Source organism: Glossina fuscipes, unplaced genomic scaffold, assembly GCF_014805625.2.
Source record: "Glossina fuscipes isolate IAEA_lab_2018 unplaced genomic scaffold, Yale_Gfus_2 28, whole genome shotgun sequence".
In the NCBI taxonomy this organism is placed as follows: Eukaryota; Metazoa; Arthropoda; class Insecta; order Diptera; family Glossinidae; genus Glossina; species Glossina fuscipes.
The window spans coordinates 10,586,996-10,607,483 of NW_023998423.1; the positions used below are offsets into that span (position 1 = coordinate 10,586,996).

Here is a 20,488-nt window from a genome sequence, read left to right on the forward strand (position 1 = left end):
TCTTAATTAAATATGCCGCAAACGAATGTCAAAGACCGCCTGAAGAGTAAAGTTCGCATTATAATAGTCTAGGAAGTAAAAAGTCTATGTTTTTTAAATAGCGTAGGCTTTTTTCTAAATGTTTGATAATTTACTGCATTTGCACTCCAAGCCACATTCATCAGATTCGTAGCTTTAGCAACATTGTTCCCAGATTAGTTCAGTTAAAAAGACAAAAAGCGCTTTGCCTGTTAAGCAACCAATTTCAGCGAAAAAAATTTGTTAGCAAACCTAATATATATACATATATGTATTTATATGTATGTATATATAATGCCAATTACAATTAATCCGTTAAATTGCGTCTTACACATTGCGAAGAGTAGCGCAATTGGCAGATACAAAGAAATCAGAAGAAAAGCGAATAACGTTCGTTAAAAAATTTCGCAGATGCTTCGGAATGAATGAAGCTATTCATTATCGGTACAAGCTTATTATTCCAAGAATTTTTTCATTTTTTGCTTTCCTACGGAAAATTCCAACCTGTAAGAGTACAGTAGAGCAAGTGCAGTAAAACAACTTGATTTTGCAAGAACTGTCTGCTAGTTTCGCTTTAAAAAGTTATTTTAAATATTTGCTATGTGCAATTAGTAAAGCAAATGCAGAAAAATCGTTTCAATATATTTGTTGACCTTTCGTATAAATGCGAATATGAGAAAATACAAACCAATTAGAGTTCATAAGTACGAATCAATTGAATAAAACAAAAACCAAATTTTAAAATTGACTATGCTTTGGAAGAAAGAGCAATGCTTGCTATGCTTTAGAAGCTTCCTATACTGATGAAGAAGATTATATAGTATACTCCACTTGTGGTGCAGGATATATTAAGTTTGTGCTGACAGCTGTAACACCCAAAAGGACTAGAGATTGACCCACATTTTATTATAGCGATCGATTCAGAAACCCTTTTCTGAATCATTTTCTTAATCAATCTAAGCTTGTGTGTCCGTCTATCCGTCTTTGGTCTGTCTAAGTGTTCTTGTGTTTGCAATTTCCGTAATATTTTTTGGGGAGATTTGGTACATCGGCTTGTTATAGCCTAAGAATGGCTATTTTTCACGCTCTCTCTATATATGTTGATCTTGATAAGTAAGAAAAAATATTGTAATCTTTAGAGTTTGGAAACCCAAAATCTCTAAGTGGTAGCATATCGGCATTCTAAATTGATGCGAGAGCTTTGAATCGGATGGAGAAATTTTTTGGATCTCTTGCCACATAAGCGTTTCTACGGAAATTGAATCTTTGTATAGTAAATAAGTAGTTCTTGTATTCGGATGTAAAAAATACCCGAAATACCTAAACCAATCTAAGCTTGTCTGGTCTTTTATTGTTGTGTTCAACCTAAAGGCCACAATTTTTAAAATATTTTGATGAAATTTATTACGCAGACATGCTCTTGTACAGGTACAAATGCTGTTGAAAATAGTACCAATCGGACCACTTTTTCAATCATTTCCCATATGGTACGGTATTTTGAAAAGGCGTTACTTGAATAACTAAGCGAAGTGCTATAGGGCATTTAAATTTTGGCCGTAGTCTACTACAATGTTTTTACTTATTTTTCTACATATTAATTATATTTACTCCCTTAATAAACTCTTGCATTTACATCTGCAAGTCCCAGGGTTATCGTATAACCGTAATTATATAATTTCTACAAAGCATAAAAAACAGAAAATATATTTTGTCCTTCTTGTTGATCCCATATACCCAGCGAAGTAAGGGTCTAGTCGAAATATTTAAAGCGTAGAAAGGTAATCTGTAAGGCAAGCAGCTTAAAATCCATTTGAAATTGATCGATCGCATATATAATCTATATTTTCATCTTTAGGGAAAGCAAAAGTATTATGAACAACCAAGAGTGAAAATAAATCTTCCTTTCTCAGTAAGCAAGGAAGAAGTGAATCGTCAATAGCAGTCACGTGAAGCCATTCTTTAATGTATCTTTTCGATGACAGCCGTATTGTTACGGTTGCCTTAATAGTTTTTAAAGCATATGTTCACACAGAAAGAAAGTCTTTATATTGGGCACTTTATTTAACTTCTTTGCGATTGTATCGTAAAGTTTGCTTCCCTTGCCCTTCACATTCTAGTTTGCCACCGTTTATTAATTTGCGAACTGTCCCCATAAACGATTTATTGAATTAGCAATGAGAGATGTTTTCGCATCCTCCTTAATTGCTGTACGATCGAACCAACTTTGGCAGTGCTGCATATTAACATAAGAATAAACGCTTAGTAAAGACATTGAAAGTGAAAGTTCAACAGAATATCTGCCGAACTACTCCTCGTTACCTTCAACTTTCTATTCTTTTCGTGAAAGTCTTTCCAAAAAATGGACAGATGGACATTTTGCAGGCTTTTCATAAAACCCACTGACCATGAGACATTTAGAAAAGGAGGTAACACATGCTTAAACTAAAAAACATGCTGCTTAAATGCAATTTATGTTTGATTGTAAAGCTTCTAGTTAAAGTTAACGAAAACTTTCCTATTCATATATAGATTTTTTGTAGTACAACTTTCGCAATCAATGTGCCATGAAATGGTGTTAACGAGAAATCAATTTTAGTTTTAAATTTATTTCAACGTTCTAAGGTTAAATACTTAAAATTCAAATTTTTCCATTTTAATTCATTTTTTAATAGAAGCCTATGTTGTTTAACTAAAGTTTTTTATACTCCTGTTAGTCATTATATGCTCAGCTGGTTTCCGTTTAAAACTTAAAAAATTTGTTCACTGTCGTTTGCAGTGTTTGATTAACACATATCCATATTTAAAACAAAAAATTCGGCTCAGCTATTACACTCCTTTTTTATTGCTTGCAGCCGGATATAGGAAAGAGGCAAAAACTAAAGCTAAGTGATAAATTGCAAACCCATAAAAAAGAGCTTTCAGTACTTCGCACGAATAAATATCGAGCCCGCAATAGTTAAAAAACTAAAATAATCTTTGAAAAAGAAGTGGAAAATTTCACTTTATTCGCATTAGTCGCTTACGAGCTGTAGGAGTTATTTGTTGATAACTTTCTTTAAACATTTACTAAAGTCTTTTTATAGTTCAACGAAATTAATAAAAATTTTATTTCAAGTAATGGGTACTTAAGATTCTCCTTAAAACAAGTGTAGCGTTCTTAGGTGCCTTTTTTTGATCCTTTTTCAACATTAGTTTTTCTCCGTTTTTCTTTATCTTATGGTAATGGTTTCATGTGCTCATATGTTTTTTCTTTTTCTTGCTTCTCTACACTTTTTATCACATTTAGCTATTAGAGATAATGTCACGTACTTAGTATTATAAAACAATAAACATGAAAGACCAATACCTACTGTAGAACCGGGGTGCACAAATCTGGCGTGCCGCTTGCAATTTCCAAATGTACACTGAAGATATCAAAAGGAGTATTGTACCGTAGCGTTGAGTTATAGAGGTCTTCATCATAAAATTATCTTAGAACTTGTATTATATATCATGTCTGTCACTATGTCATAAGCCACATCATATAACAAATGCTATTGTACCATATCATATCTTATATCCCATATGAACTCTCATCATATACCATACTAAGAATCGTGTAGGATAGATGTTAATAACACATCATGTCTATTTGAAGTGCGCTTAATCATTGTCGCTTTCCTATTTTATTTTTATACCCTACTCTACTTGTGGTACAATGTATATTAGGTTTGCGTGGACGTTTGTAACATCCAGGAGGACTTAAAATAGGCCCATCTCTTATCTACTCAAGGCCCGTCGGTCTGTCTGCCCGTCTAATATCTGTCTAAATTTGTGTTCAAGCTACAGATCGCAATTTCTGAGATATTTTATTAAAATTTGGTATTCGGGCATGTTTTGACCTAAGGACAAATGCTGCGTGGCTCAGATCGGTACACTTTTTCGACCATCCCCAAAGTAACGCCTCATTTTGAAAAGTCGTTATATGGACGATAACTGCAATTTTCAATACACTCTGTGTAATCATATTTGGACATTCTAAATTAGTATAAAAAATTTGGTTCGGGTGGGGCAATTTTTGAAACTCTCTTTCATATAACTGGAATATTGATATGCTAAAAAGGTCTATACATTCAATATTTCATGGTAAAAATGCAAAAAATAGTAAAATTTCAACCTTACCGTATGTGGACCACATGGGTCCACTCTTTGACTACCAAAAAAATTCTTGATATTTTATGATAAAAATTTGTTCATGATAATAATTTGGCATAGAAATGGACCACATGGTCTATTTGTTGGATGGCACTCCATACAAAATTTCTCACAAATAGTAGTCCTTCAGAAAACGGTTCAATTTTTAATGTTTTATGATGAAAATTGATCGGTAATAGCAAATTAAACAAAAAAAAATGAACAGCAGAGAATTTGGACTACAGAGGTGTATTTTTAGACATATATATTTTAACATATATAAGGGTTATCACGAAAGCCAGACCTTGTACAGAAATAATGTATAATTTCTCGTTTTCTATGGTGTAAGTGGAAAAATAGTAAAATTTTTAGGAAGTAAATTAAGCTTGGTAAATATGGATCACGTCAAGTGATGTTTCGTGTATCCCCCGAAATGTGATATTTCGTCAAATATACGTCTTGGAATGAAAATAGTGTGTAATTTTTGCTGTCTTATTACCAAAACGAGCGAATATGTGTACTGGACAAAGTATTGAAGCGTATTTAATGGTCGGCCTTGCTTGATCATAATGTTCTTAGTTGTTTTTATTCTATAACCGTTTACTAAACATAAAATTTAAAATTATTTTTTTTATGTGTTTCTTGCAATTTTTTGCTCGCTTTATGCTTTAGATTTCTCGAACCATTAAACAAGACAAACACTTTGTTAAAGATATTTATATGGTATGTAAATCAAAACTTGTGTCAAGGAGGTTAGTGGGTGGAAAAAGGTTGATTTTTTTTTTTATAATTTAGAATAAAAAACATGTTAATAAGTTATAGCCGATCGCAACCGACCATACACCATTTTACATAATAAAATATTTCACTTATTCTCGTTATACAACACCAAAAACTATGTCTCTTTAATTCTTGCAACATGATGCATGTTTGTTAAAAGTTACGTTTTTTTTTCTCAAAGACTCTAGCTACTGCTTAGCTACTTTTGCCATAGAATACCAAAAATTAAACTTTGTTGACGTACTTTTGTTGGATTTGCAAAGCGCTATTCTAACCCCATTTTCCTTACAAAGCGATCAAAATTAGACCGTTTTGTTCTACGGCGTATATGGGACAAAACATGATCCTATCTGATCTCAATTTTCTACATTTATTTAAAAGAGAAAAGGGTATTGAACGTTACGATTTCTTTTTATACAAAGACGGATTTCATGGGAGGTCCTACGGAGGGAAAAACGAGCTGATCCATTTCATTTTCAGTAGCATTTGTCCTTAAGCCATGTCCGTGTATCAAGCTCACCGAAATATCTCGAAAATTTCAAAGTTTAGTTTGAAGAAACATATACATGCACAGGCATCAGACAGACAGATGGACAGACATGCTTAAATCGATTTAGAAAATCAATCTGAATTTATTACTGTAACAAAAGCTACATATATATTAAATTTTTCGGGGCATTGCGACTAACCGCACAGTCTTATAAGTAGTGGTATAGGGTACAAATATTTGCTGCGAACTAAATTTGTTAATAAATAAAACAGTTATTCTGGAAAGCGAACTATGTGCTCAAGACATTGCATAAAGCAAAAAATAATCGTGGATTTAATAACAGAAATATCATAAAACAGAAGTTAACTGTAAATATTAGACCGGGTGAATGTAAATAAAACATATGGGATTCGAATAATCGTTGTGGTTTTTTTACGATTTCAGGATTTTTTGACGTCGCAGAGCAATGACGTCAGAGAAGAGATTATGTCTGTATTTAAAGTTTTTTATTATTGTTACAGCCCTCTAAGCGGCTTGATGTACAAATGTATGGAACACATGGAAGCACTTGAGATGAATCCACATTTAATTATACCGTTTGAAGCAGGATCATTTTCTGAATCGATCTAAGCTTGTCTGTCTATCTGCCCACTTGTATTCTTTCGTTCAACCTACAGGGCACAATTTCTGAACAATTTTGACATAGTGACGTGTTAAAAACGAATCCGACTAGTTCCGATCGGGCCTATTTTTCGACCCCGTTCTGACTTAGTTTGAAAAGTCGTTACATGAATAACTGTATTAGGCGAAATGGCGTAGGGCATTTAATGGGTGTCGATGGCCCATTATCATTTTTTCCCTTGCTTTTCTTTTAATTTAATCGAGTCTAAGTGGAATGAAGATTTGGATGGTGATTTTATCTATTTCTAGTACACTGTCATCTGTGTGCATGCCATGAAGGCATATAACATTGAGTGCATACAAACAGCATTCATCGACACGAAGATGCATAGACGGAGTGTTTTGTTACGCATTATACTTTAAATGTTCCTGTCGTTTATATAAACATTTACACATTATTTAAATAGAAAATTATTCCTCTCCGAAATATAGAGGTCCATATTGTGGCCTGATTTTTGCTTCTAAATCCTACGTTGGACCTGTTAATTAAACAGTCAAACAATAAATCAACAAAGCCAACCGCGCAAAGAACATACATTTAGTTGATCAAGAATAAGCGATTGCTGCAGAGAAGAAAGTTTAGATGACGGTTAAGCGTCTACTACTTCTTGTCTTAAAAAACCGTTACTTTTTAAATAAAACGTACCTTAACCAAAAATTACGGTATTGAAGGATGTAATGAAAATGCAGCAAGTAGAAAAATTATATCCGGGCGTGACCGAATCTTTGATACCCATCGTCGCGGCTCTAAAAAAAAGAAAAGAACTAAATACTCTATAAAATTGAGTCCGTTGCCGCCGATCTTTTCTATTTTCAGCATAAAAGTGGAAATTTAGATGGTATGCGTATTATACTTTGTGGGTAATAAGTAAAAAAAAGCGGGGAACAAAGACGTTGACAATTTTTTATACAGACGTGTAGGCGTTATAGGTGTGTCTTTTTTGAAAAATTTGGGTCATTTTGAAATTCTTTAGCAAGTTTGTAAGCGATATCTTAATTTTTGCTAACGGAAGCATGTTTAAAACAACTACAACACAGTTGCTCAGACGAATATATGAACGGACGGACATGCTTAGGTGTACTGCGAATTTGAAACCGTTCAAGAATTTATATACTTTATGGGGTTTATGAAGCTCGCTTTTGTGCATTATAAAGTTTTTGAAAACAAATGAAATTATGAGGCACTGTAAAATTGAGCGTAGTCGATAGAATCCAATGTTCAAAGTTTTCTAGATTTATCTGCTATAGCTTACGAGTAATGAGCAAAACAAAGCTCGTTTTGAAAAACAAAGGTGTCCCCACTTTACGTAATGCTAGTGATCCTTTCTGGGCGTTTATAAATATATATCTAATTCTGTTTTTACACGATAGATACGTTTCCAAAAAATTCGTGTAAAAAAAGTTATCGGCTAAATGCAAACGCAGTAGATTGGTTTTAAACCTAGAAAAGCGATTGAAAAATATAAAAAAACAAAATTAAAAAATTCTTGTCAGAGTTCAGTTAAGAATTTGTTTCGTGCTTAAATATTTTAATTCTTTAAATGTGTTATAAAAAGTTAATTCTATATTGAAAAATCAAATCAATTTGGTTAGTGTCAGTTAGGCTAAGAGAGTTAGAACTGCAGTAAAGAGAAATTAAGTAAAGAGAAATTAGAATAGTTAGCTTAAGCCAAGGTTTAGTCAAGTTTGTAAGTTAGAGGGAAGTTGGTCGAGAGGTGAGCGAAGGAATGGCAGGGTCTTTAGATTAAGAAAAGTGAATTTATCTTTGAGAAAAGGAAAAAAGGAGTAAAAGAAATGCTGAAATATATTTTTCCTAAAAAAACGGAGATTTTGAAGAAATTTTTTGTGAGTTACAGCCCGGAGCCGCTGAGTTACCCCAGCACCAGGTTTTGGGCAAAAAAATAGCCCACGCAATGTATATGAATGGTATTGAGTAGGTAAGAATACACAATGAATAACTGCAACTTTACCGGTTCTCATTAGTTCTAATGAATTACATATTGTTAACTTAAATTTAGGACACAAGATAAGCCAAGTTCAAGTTTGCTTGTATACCGTGAATGGCTATATATTGTTAGCCGAATCAATAAATAACATTCCCTTTATGTAATGAATTTGGAAAACTGATGATGACCCCTTAAATAAGTTGTTCATCATCTTTTGTCTTCCCATACATCAAAGTTATTATGTTTGACTGAGTAAATAAAAATCTAAATTTTTACACAATTTTTTGTACTTAGTTTGCTCAACTAAGTCTTGAGTCTTTCACTATACCATTCGTAATTGTAAATCGGAATTTTTCCACTTAGTTGAATGAAAAAAAATTTGTTTGTTTTTCGACATAAATGAAAAACAGAATTTTTTTCATGTATTTTAACTTTAATGTTGACAACAGCAACAACAAGCCGCCATACTTTCTCTTTTTAAAATCATTTTGTGGAATGGCGAAACGCAGTGCGCAATTATGAAAGCAAAAGCAACACAACAGTCTGACGGTCGTATCAAATGAATGTAAAAGTAACACAAAGGCACAATAACCTTAGTCTTCAAGTGCATACGAACACATTCTCCAGCTGTAAGGATACAAAAATGCAATAATCTAATCCAAAAAAGAAAATAAAAAAAAAAAGGAAAAAAACATGTTTTGTGATGAACTTTTGTGCTACACAACAAGGTGTGAATTTTTCAAGTTTCTAAAAAATGCACTTTTTATTGCGGACAAGTGAGAGAAACATACTTATCTAGTAGGAGGAATCGGTTTAGCACAATCTCTAATCTTCTATTAGCTATCCGTGAGCTTCACACAACTTGAAAGAACTTCTATTAAACCTTATAATATTACAAGACGTACGGTAAGGAAGTTTATTGCTTTTGATGTGTCGTAGGGTAGGGTTCATCCGCCAACATGATGTTGATTGTGTCCTACAAGAAGGTGTTGACATTAGCTGAAGTTTGGACAGATGTAACAGTTTAGCTTTAAGCATAAATTCCCAAAAGTTCGAACTCTAGGCCACGGTACCGGATTGTTGTTGTTGGACTTTTTTCCTTACATGTTTTAAAAAAGTGTAAGCTCACTTCTGTATGTTGCATACCCTTCCTTTTCTAAAGGACAAATAGCGAGCTTCGTAGTAGTAGTGAGGATTGGTTTTGAAAAAACTTTTTTTGCAATCAATAAATAAGATAATTCTTCATAGACAATATGAAATGTCTAAGCTTGAAGCCGGGCAGAAGTGAACGATCCAAGTTCATGTAGCAAAACGACCATGGCACTCCCAATGTGTATCCATAGCGAGAGTGGATAAAATTATTAAATAGTTTTGCTTGACAATTTGTTCATAAATAACAAGCCCGCTCGCTAGAAACAAGGCACACATTATCAAATTATAAAGTCGTAGTAAAGCCCTTTAATTAATAAAACGAATTGGCAAATCTTTGAAAGGCTAAGTCGACGTTTAGTTTTGGTTTCAAGTCTAAACTTAACTTTTTTACACTTACTTACCTAGAAGGCAGCTAGTCCCGTAGAAGGAGAAGATTGTCGCATTCGAAGCCGTAGGAAGGGATCTTGAATGGAGATTATATTTGAAAACCGATTCGCAACGACAACTAACAAGAGATAGGCCTAAAGGAGAAAGTGATTACTACTTCCTGCGCTTGCTAAGACCGCAGCCAACACGTTTGAATTGGATCAGCCTTTATTCGCTAACATACGTGTACTCAACTTATGTCAAGAAGTCGGAATTTTTCAACCATTTTCGATCATTTGTGTTAGCCTTAAATCTTAAGCTATCGGATGATATATGAAAATTAATTAGTAGTTTTCTGCTTTGCGGGCTTGTCTTGTCTAGAAAAGGAATTCATATTGTAATTTTTCGACTTCGCTGACACGAATTAAGAGTGTATGGCTAAGAAATGATAGAAATAAAATTTGAACCGAAAAGAAAGACATAACATAACTTTGAAAAAAAACGCTTGTCTTATTATTTCGTAAGAAAAATCAAAGTCGCTGAGGCAGTTCTCTCATCCACACAAATACCTGAGATCAGACATTAGCTGGCGAGACAACTTTTGTTCCTTACAAATGAAAAGAATTAACACCAGTGTCTGATTGGTACGCACTTTTCTTCTGCTTCCCATGATTACTTTTGTCTTTGTTTACGACATGAGATGCAGGGTAACTTCAAGTGAATATTGCTTCAGGTCGTCCACAAAAATGTGACAAAGGAAAACACTTGAATTTGGCGGACCGATTTAGTTACGACATAGGGTAAAAATCCTTCACACACAAAATATGTAATATTTAGAAGAAACTTAAACAAAGGACATGATCCATTACCCCGAATAAAAAAAAAAACGAGAAGTGAGTCGAGGTTTTTTTGCAGAAAAATTTGAATCAACGCATACCCTGCACAAAACTCTCATGCCAGCGCGTCACTAGCGTTATTCTCAGGAACTGAATGTACTCGCCTACTACTTCTAGGCCCAGTTAAAGAGATTGGTAATTTTGAACAAATGCGCCAGATGCTTTAACGCAGATAAAGCTACGGAAGAATAGAAAAGAAGATCGTGGGGGCGGGCAGGAAAGGAAAAAGTCATATATTTTTACTGGTAATGCAAGCGCAACGATTAAATAAGTATAAGCATACGCTTTGTATGTAACGATTTTCAAAAAAAAAAAAGAAAAAACATATTTCAATTATGACAGCCAACTGCTTTATCATGACGGTGATAACGTCACATGCCGGCAGACACCGAAAGCGAAGCAGAAAGTTTTTTTTACAGCTGACGCCTTTATATGCCAGTGCACTAATAAGGATGACACGAAGCATTTCAATTGTTCTTTCTTTTCTTTATGCTCTGACATCAGGTCAGTAAAGAATGTCAAGGAAAACTGTACATGACGGAGAGCATAATACCTTAGTAATTGTAGATAGGTATATAGTTGAGATGAAACTTGTACGCCTTACATTGTTTGAAGGCGTTTTTCATACTTACCAAAGTACATCAAACATTTTTGAGAAAGTGATAAAGGTAAAAATACAAGGGAAGTATGGAATACGCGAAAAAGTTTCAATGTATGAATCCTTCATAACATGTTGTACACCATCTTAATACTACTCGAAATTGTGTTGAGTTTATTGTCAGTTACACTTCTTATACACCAAAAAATTACTGTGTTTGAAATGAAATGAAGGCCTTCTTCAAACTATGTGCTGTAATATTAATGCAAGGCTTCTTCTCTTTTTTAAAACATTCAACAGGAAAGCCTTTTTTTTGAAAATCGCAATTAAACATTGAGTTCAAAAAAGTAAGTCGAATAAATTGCTTTGCATAGTTTCAGCAATGTTGAGTTCATTTCCTTCGAAGATGTATTTGTGCTACTGTTACGTTGGAATTTTTTTTGAAGGCAAGAGTGGAATTTATCAACGTATCAACGGCCCAACGAAAACACACATTGGCATTTTAATTTCTTTTAAGGAAATAATGCACATTTTTGCTGCTGCCTGTGCATTAGAATTTTTTTTTGTGGATTTAACATTCTGCCTGTTCACCTACATGTGCACGGTAATTCCTTCTGTTCCTATCGTTGAAGCTACACTTTCTCAACTGCTTCATCTATATGTAATTTTCTTCTAAAAAGTACAAGTTGGTTTCAACATAAATGAGTTGTGAAGAAGACTAACGTCTGCTATACTGAGCGAAGAAACTCATACGAAAGGCGGGGATTCATCCTGAAACTGGAAGAAGGCTGAAATTTTTATCTTCTGTTCATTCGGTCAGCTCATTGTTGTTTACTTTCACATACGCTACTAATAGGTCTTGGGTCTTTTGTAGGGCTGTACATAATTTAGACCACACAAAATCGATCTCACCCAGGAAGACGTAAACGATAACACTAGACGTCGAAAAGAGGGCCGTCTAATGTGGTAAGAAGCGACACGTAATACTACCTGCACTTCAGAGAATGCTTCAGATAATGAATTTTCGAATCAGTTGAATGACTATAGGAGAGTCTGCGTGATAGGAAATTTTCTCTTTGTAATTTTAGAGCTCAGAAGTTCTGCTTATCGCTGGAGTTTGAATAAACAAGGCCATTTTAAGTAGTAAAAGGATGTTGTGATTGCCTTGAGATAAATCTTTGGTCCCTTTCAAACAACGCGTGCCAGGTTTGTCATTTGGGACTTTTCTTTTCCTATCAAAATTTGGTTCAAAGTCGTCGCTTGTAAGTTGTAAGTCAATTCCTGTGCTGCTAATGATTGGTTTTAGAATAATATTTTCATTATTCTCTATCATTGACTAAAAATAGAAAATGTCAACCTTTCATTCGAGAAAGTCGCAAGTCGCAGAATAAAGTCGCAAGATCATCCTGCTTAAAAATATGTATAGGAAGAATTATTGATATATTTTATAAGATCTCTAACGAATACTATTTTCTCGCCAGAAGGGCAGGGACTAGGTTGGTATAAAATTTTGTTTCCTTAGTAAATGTAACTTATAAAGTCAACTACGTATGGCTCTTTGAAGGGCGTAAGATCTCCATCGCAAGTATTCTTTACCTTCTCTTAAGTAACGATTCTGTATGATATACCGGAAAAACACATGAAGGAAATGATTAGTTTATATTTAGATTATGTCTGACCTTTTTAACTGTTAATCGGAGCTAATAAGAATTTTCATTTCGAAAGATGTCAGTACTAAGCAACCGCTTAACCGCGGACAGTTAGCTATTAACGCGAGATATTAAAATTTTTGCCCAAGAAATCTCGCTGTTCACCTACAACAGACTCTCGCTTGATATATTTGATATAGTACGCATTTTTTCTTAGATTGAAAAACGTTTTTGCTTTTTTAGAGTTAAAATTTTGCAACTCATTGATGGTATAAGTCTATTATTTCTTTGAAGCATGGAGCGAAAGCCAAGCGGATATCGTGTACGTCGCTGTGCTCCATAAATATAATCTTAGAATATCGGCGTTATGGCTTAGCTGCGACTCTTAATGTATGCAACTTCCTACACCTGACGTATGACTTCATTTACATCTTTCCTGCACATTATCGAACGATGTCTGTGAAAATTTTCACATAAAATGCAGAGATGCATTTGTACTCCTTTCCAGAAAATAACTTGGACTTCAAAGATTCTCGCAGTAATATCTGCTGGTGTTATCAACGCAACATAGCGCAGTACATACTGTAGCAACATATTTTCAATTTTTCTTTCGACAGGTATCGGGCATGCATTGATATCCTATTCAACAAAGTCAGATCTAGACTCTCAATGTAATGAATAATTTTGTTTCTTTTTTGCTTCTCGCATGTTTACAACTAAGTCAGACGTAATAAACAGAAATGCTCACAGCAGTTTTGCTTTCCTTCGAATACTTGAATCCATATCCCATTTTATAATTTTATACAGGCTTCGCTCTTGCTCTAAAGAGAAGCAATTGAAAGTGAATATATTATAAAGTTATTTCTGATTTTATCTGATAAAGTGATTGTATTACGTTATATAATAAAAAATTATTTGAAATCATTGATTTTACTTTTAAGTTTTACGTTAAAAGTTTAATGAGTTCCGTATTCCGTTCCGTATGTCGTTCATGTAGTAATAAATTATTTTATTTATAAAAAATATTCATTCAATTTTCTTTGTGTCCTCTTATTCCTTTCAGAGATTTTATCAGAAATTTAAGCGAGATTTTATTTTTGTTTTATTGTTATGGCAACGTCAACAGCGACGATAAGAAACGACGATGACCAGCAAACATCGGCTACGCCTTTGGAACTTAGCACGTTAAATGGTAACGCCATGCAACAGAATACGATTAAATTACCGCCACGTCAATATGAACGTCGTGAACGTTTAATTATAATAAAGAACGTCATCATCATCGGTTTGGCATTTATGATACATTTCACCGCATTTCATGGTACATCAAATTTACAAAGTTCTGTTAACGCGGACAAGGCATTGGGCACCACAACTTTGGCTGTGATATATGGTTCATTAATATTATCAAACATTTTCCTGCCGATGACAGTGATAAGGTAAATTTTGCACACATGTGCGCGTAAAAAATTGAAGAAAAAATATAATTTTTCACATGTCGCACATAAGTTTTTTTCATTTATTGCTTTCCTTAAACGGATACCACTTTCTTCAAAGATTTATCAATAAAATTTCACAGATAAAATTTCCATAAAACGTTAAAGTGAAAATTATTTTAAGTAAACCAATTTAAGCTTACAGAAGAGATGTCATGGGATTTATGGAATTCTTGTCATACTTATAATATATCACATACTAGCATGAGTTGTATCGCATGCTATTAAATATACAAGTGCACCTGATTTTTTGTAAATTAAGGACAAAATCTTGGTTCGCTTTTTTAACTTGATGTTTGGATTCTAGTCCGGCTTTTAGAAAAAAAAAAACAAATTATTATTATAGTTGTGATCGGATCTCTAGAGCGATATAAATCGAGATATTCAATTGAACAGTAAAATTAAAAGAATTTGAGTCTGAGCTCGTTTTTTGGAAAATTTTTTGAGATAATCGTAACAAATAGACTCGGCCAAATCTATTGCTTTGTCCAGGTTGATCAAAACGATAAATTTAATCAACCACCCAATGTTCCAATATTTTAGCAACTAAGAGAATTATTCAGATATGACCGGATATTTTGTGTCATCAAACTTAGCTTAAAACAAAAATATGAGAAAAAAGTGGAATTATTTTAAGTTTTAAGATATTTTTGCGTGCTACAGGTTTGATAAATTTTAATGCAATATTTCAGAGAGTAATGTGGTATAATAAAGAATGGGAATAGTATTAGAAGACATCGGGTATAACTTCGAATATGATTATTAAAGCGGTTAGCAGTTGTATCTAACGTGTGACATCTTTGTGGTTCGGTAAAGAATTAAGACTTCTTATCCGGAACCATTCAAGTAACTCTCTTAGGAGCCTGTACTTTAACTATTGAGCTGGGCAGAAGAGGCCATACAGGTAGACTAAGACTAAGACAAAGTGTAGACTAAGTGTAAGATTAAATGTTTTAACGTGAATTTAGTTTGAAAACTTCAGAGATAGGGTATGATATACAAAGGTTTGCTATCGAAATGAATCCCTGGAATATAGTGATGAACTTATACCTGGCATTAGTAGTCAAAAAACCGTTTCTGGAGGATACACTTTACCCAAAAATTTTTAGTCTTTACAGTAAATCCCTACTGAGCGGCATTTCTAAAATCAAAACCATAATTTGTCACTCTGTAGTCGACAACATTTCGCGCTGCTGCTGCGAATGACAATTTTTGTGTAAAAAATTAATGCTGTACACCGTTCACTCAAGTAGTATTTGGAAAGTGACCTTAAAGCATTGTACGAGATTTTCACGTGTCTTTCGTAGGTTTCTTGCTGACATGCACAATATGAAACAATGCATGCAATGCATGAAATAATATGAAATTGTTAATTTTGTTACCAACTATGGATAACTTAATAATCATAATTCTAAAAAATTCTTTTTTACAAACGTTTAGAAAATGCTAAAAATTTCTTTCCTCTTAGTCGATTCGATTTATTTTCAATTTTCTATAAAATTTCCTCTGAATTTTCAATTCAATCAAATTCGTTTTTGGTGTATTTTGCTTAATAAGTAATTCCTTTTAGCCTAATGTGCAGATTTATAAGAATTTGAATGTTAAGTGTAGCCGCAGAGAGAATAACCATATCTTGATAAGAATTGTCTTTCTCTCTCCTTAATGGAATTCAATTGATTTCGTTTGCAAGATGTTACGATTAAGATTGAATAACTATTTAATATGCTCAATAGTATTACAAGAATTTAATGCGTTTTAATGAGAGAACACACAAATGTACAAATTCATTGCCGAAGTTAAGAACGAAGTGAGATTCGAAAAATTAAGATGTATTAACCATTTGGATGAATAAATTTTACTGGTGTGAAAATAACCGAATGTGGTTAGCCCACCTTTTTATCCTAGGTGAGCTATTGTCAAGCGGATTCGAGTGTTTGCAAAGACAAACTTGACAATTGTGCGACATGAAAACAATTTATTTTATATTCTAAATGCAGAACGATACCTTGCACCACTCTACAGTAATTCGTAATGGAACTTTTTGCAAAATTTGCTGGTTGTAGCTTGAAAACAAGATGGACAGACGGACAAACAAACTTATAATCACTTTCTGAATCGATCAATAAAATGAGGTGGACCTATTTTAAGTCCACCTTCTGATTGTTGCATGCATATGCACAAACTTAATATATCTTTGCAGCAAAAATACTATCGAGTATAACAATAATAATAATTTTTAAATAACACATAATGTCTTTAGTAACAATATCACGCCACTTTAAAATATTTTGATGTATACAGTGCCGAAAATATTCGAAAGAAGAAAAGGCCACGTCAGAGGTTGGACTTTTGAAACAGTTATTACATTCCGCTATTATTTTATGTGTAAAAAATTCAGCTTTCCTTCATTTTGAGATCTCTAACACAGTCTTGACTCTCTGATTTTTTAAAATTGCTGAGAAATCTTGCTACCGTACGACATCAGAACCAATTACTCAAATTATAAATGTTTTATTTATATTCAGCCGGTCTACTTAAAGTTAATATTATAAAATGGATAAGAGATTTGAAGCACGGATTTAGCATTAAAATGTACGGCGAGGTATCACTATTACATGACATCCTTTTTCCTTAGGTTAGCTTCTGACGTCTTTTAAGGCAAATCAAAAATTTGGAATACGTTCGTTTCTTTGTTGGTCTCTAAATTGTGCATTTTCGGCAAACATGCGATAACGGTAATAGTTTTCTTTTTATTTTCTTTTGACGATACTATAAGTTGTATTATGTTATATGTTCTCATTGTCTACAACATTTACCAACAAACGTAGCAAGACTAAACTTAAAGCATTTCCCATCGCAGGTAATTTGTGGATCCGTAAATGTCTCCGAAACCTTTTAAATTCCATATGTAACATTATTAACAAAGTAAGGAATACCACTGCAACTTACGCACAAAAGCGAGTCTTTTACGTACATTGGGCTCTCAGAGATTAGCAGTTGAAAATTAAAGCATATCCAGGAATCTGCCTTGGTTACGCCATTTCAGGAAATGTTCTTTTCATTGTATTAAGGACGCCAGCGAAGGGGGTTGTGATTACTTTCACAAATGATGTTACCGGGATAATTAGAACATCCAAAAATAGAAACTAAAGCATTTAAATTGCTTCAAACTCACATCGAATTTTCATAATTAATTTATATAAGTTATAACCCTCATTGATTCATATTTGAATGGTGAGCTTCCACAGAGCGGAAAGTTAAGAGAAATAGAAAAACTTGTTGTGACATTATCTGAACTCAATTGCAACTCCTCTAGGGACAACCTTTCGAAGGACACTTTATACATTCCATTGATGAACTCGCTTACAGCTAAAGGTTTTTTATATACTTCTCCTAATCGCTTGATATTGAATGTTGAAAATTCGTCTCAAGTCGATTCTCACGTTCGTATCTCTCCCTCTCTCTCTCTCTCTTGTTCTTAATTGAAAATATAAAAAATTGCAATATTTAGAATAATGTGCACACAGTTTCCATCTGTCCTCTTACTTTATGGTTTTCATATGAAATTTATTTTAAATATATCCTTATTACTGATGGGATCGTGGTAGCAATTTCGTGTGTTTTGGGGCAAAAGAGTCATCGAGCCATTTTGGCACATTTTCATATTTTGTGAACCGTTGATTTGCTAAATATAACGGCATCGATCTAAATAAGTTGTAATAAAAAGGAGCGACATATGAAGAATAACCCGTAATCGGGATTAGTTCCCAGCGCAAATTGAAGATCATTTCCTTTGTTGCTTTTACTGCATGTCAAGATGCGTTGCCATGAAGCAACATCTCTTTTCGATTTTCTTTGCCTACGAATGCTCTTTTTTCCTGAAGCATCTCACATGATGTGATGAGTTAGGCTTGTATTCGTTCAGATATAAAAGTAAAGCAGTTGAATCTTTCCAGCATCACCAAATAGTGCTTCAGAACACTCATTATTCTTAAAGCTACAATTTTTTGCACATCATCTTGCAGACCATTCTCTGACTGTTTCATAATTTATTAACTGCTTCATTATTAAGTCAACTTAATCATTATAACACGCAGTATCCTTAATATTTCTAGTAGGTATCCGTCCCTTTACCCTCTGACAGCTTGTAAACAACTGAAACTTATACTATATGAGCACTATTGTTAAGCAGTCTATATCGAAAATTTCGAAAGAAGTGAAGGGATAAGGTTTGTTTTACAAAGCAAGCAATTTTAACGCCAGGAACTTATTTGTACGCACATTAATGTGGAGGAGGTTTAAATGAAAATAAAGTAACCGACATCTGAGTGAGCGCGAACAGCCGAAGTTTAAGGCGAATTATTCTCACCTAAGTGTCTGTCCTAAAATATGATCGTTTCGAGATAAATGTGTGTGTTTACGATTCTGTATTACAAGAAAATGTACAGGTACACATGCGCACTGTAGTCTTGGTCTTCTATGTTCCTACTTTCCCTGCAAAACACTTGTAAGTCTTAGGAAAGATAAACCATTTTTTGTGTACGAGTGGACAGCATATCTACACCAATTGATGCAGCAGACGGCTCGTCCTATTAACCTCTACTGTACGTTCACTGTATCTCAAATTTTGATCTGTAGCAAATTTATTTAATTTATAGTGTCATTCGAATGCGCGGCAACAGACGGAAGAATAGGTAGAGAGAGAGAGGCACTGATGAATAGGATGAAAATTACATACGCAATTTTGCATATTCGAGATTCTAGCAATAGGCAAAATAGTCAGATGGAGAAGCATAGATCAATAGGATCAAAATTTCATACTCAATTTTGTATATTCTAGACCTTTTAGCGCTTTAAATAGTGTTAAATGTAGCATATATCACGGCTCAGCGAAGTATCTCCATCCGTTAGAGGTCATTATAGCATAAAACTTTCTCTCTCTGTAGTGTAAGAGAATGGAGTCTTCCGATACTAGATCTAATTTGCAATAAACTTTGAGATTTTTTTTTGCTAAGAAAAGTTTAAGTTAAACACTTCCACCATACATTTTGAGAGAAATATTTCATGTTGACTGAATTGAAACATGAATCCGTGTTACTGCAATCTGTAATCATTGTTTTGATTTCGAGATAATTTCGGTTTATTACAATATATTTTATCATTAATTTATTGCATAAATATGAATTTTAATTTAATTTACTGCTCAATAAACAATGTTTTGCTCGCTTACTTCTCCCTTTTGTATCTTACCGATACCATTACGTATCGCCTTCATTTATGTGATTTTACGGATTTAATTTTATATTTATGTTACATATATGCGTGTGTGTGCATAAACAAGAGCATAAGATACGATAGGCAATGAATTCATTTCAACTACAATGATGCACATTTTAAAGGTTATAAATAACATTAATCACACATACATGTATTGCAGTGCGAACATAACGAGATAAACTGAAGTCTTATATACGCTTATCACTTGATTAAATGTTATTTGCTTAAAATCCGAATTCATTGAAAAAAAAAGAAAAGAGTAAAATTTTGTACTGAACAATAATTTAGTTTCACTTGCACATATACATAAATAGCAAATAAGAAATTTTTTTGGCGTAAAAAGTTAGTAAAGTTTTTTCAATCATTTTTCATTTCTTATGTTCTTTCATATCTTTATAGCGAACGAATTTGATTTTTTTTTTTTTTTATTTTATTTCAGATGGTTTGGTGTGCATTTAACTATGTCTTTGGCGTTCTTTGCCTACATGCCTTATATAGCGGCGCAGTTTTATCCACGCTTTGAAACGCTTATACCGGCCGGTCTAATGGTGGGCTTTGGCGGTGGACCTCTATGGTGTGCCAAGTGTACCTATCTTTCGACGGTGGCGGAAGCCTTGACTTTTGTACGTGGCCGGCAGTCACGCAAGGACGTTAACACTGTCAAATTTTTTGGCCTATTTTTTATATTCTACCAAATGGCCCAAGTATGGGGTAATTTAATATCTTCATCAGGTAAAAACAAGTAAGAATTATAATGGGAGAGGGCCCACTATCATTGAATACGCTACACCACTTCGTTTTATACAGTTATTGATGTAGCGAGTTTTCAAAGTAAGGAGGAGTGTAAATGAGGAGTGATGGAACAAGTGGTCCGATCCGAATCATCTTCAATAGCTTTCATGCTTGAGCCAAAACAGGCTGGCCTGGAAAACTGGTAGACGGACAGACAGGCAGACAGAAAGTAAT

At 33.7% G+C, this 20,488-nt stretch overlaps 1 protein-coding gene across 1 annotated transcript in view; it reads left to right on the forward strand.

Annotated features, from left to right (window-relative positions):
• Positions 1 to 20,488, forward strand: part of LOC119636620 (UNC93-like protein) — a 47,540-nt gene that overhangs the window by 21,735 nt on the left and 5,317 nt on the right. Inside the window, exons 2-3 of the mRNA XM_038032098.1 lie at positions 13,813 to 14,188; positions 19,962 to 20,254. Coding sequence (XP_037888026.1) covers positions 13,860 to 14,188; positions 19,962 to 20,254 — 622 coding nt within the window. The 5' untranslated portion in view covers positions 13,813 to 13,859. The remainder of the gene's footprint in view (positions 1 to 13,812; positions 14,189 to 19,961; positions 20,255 to 20,488) is intronic.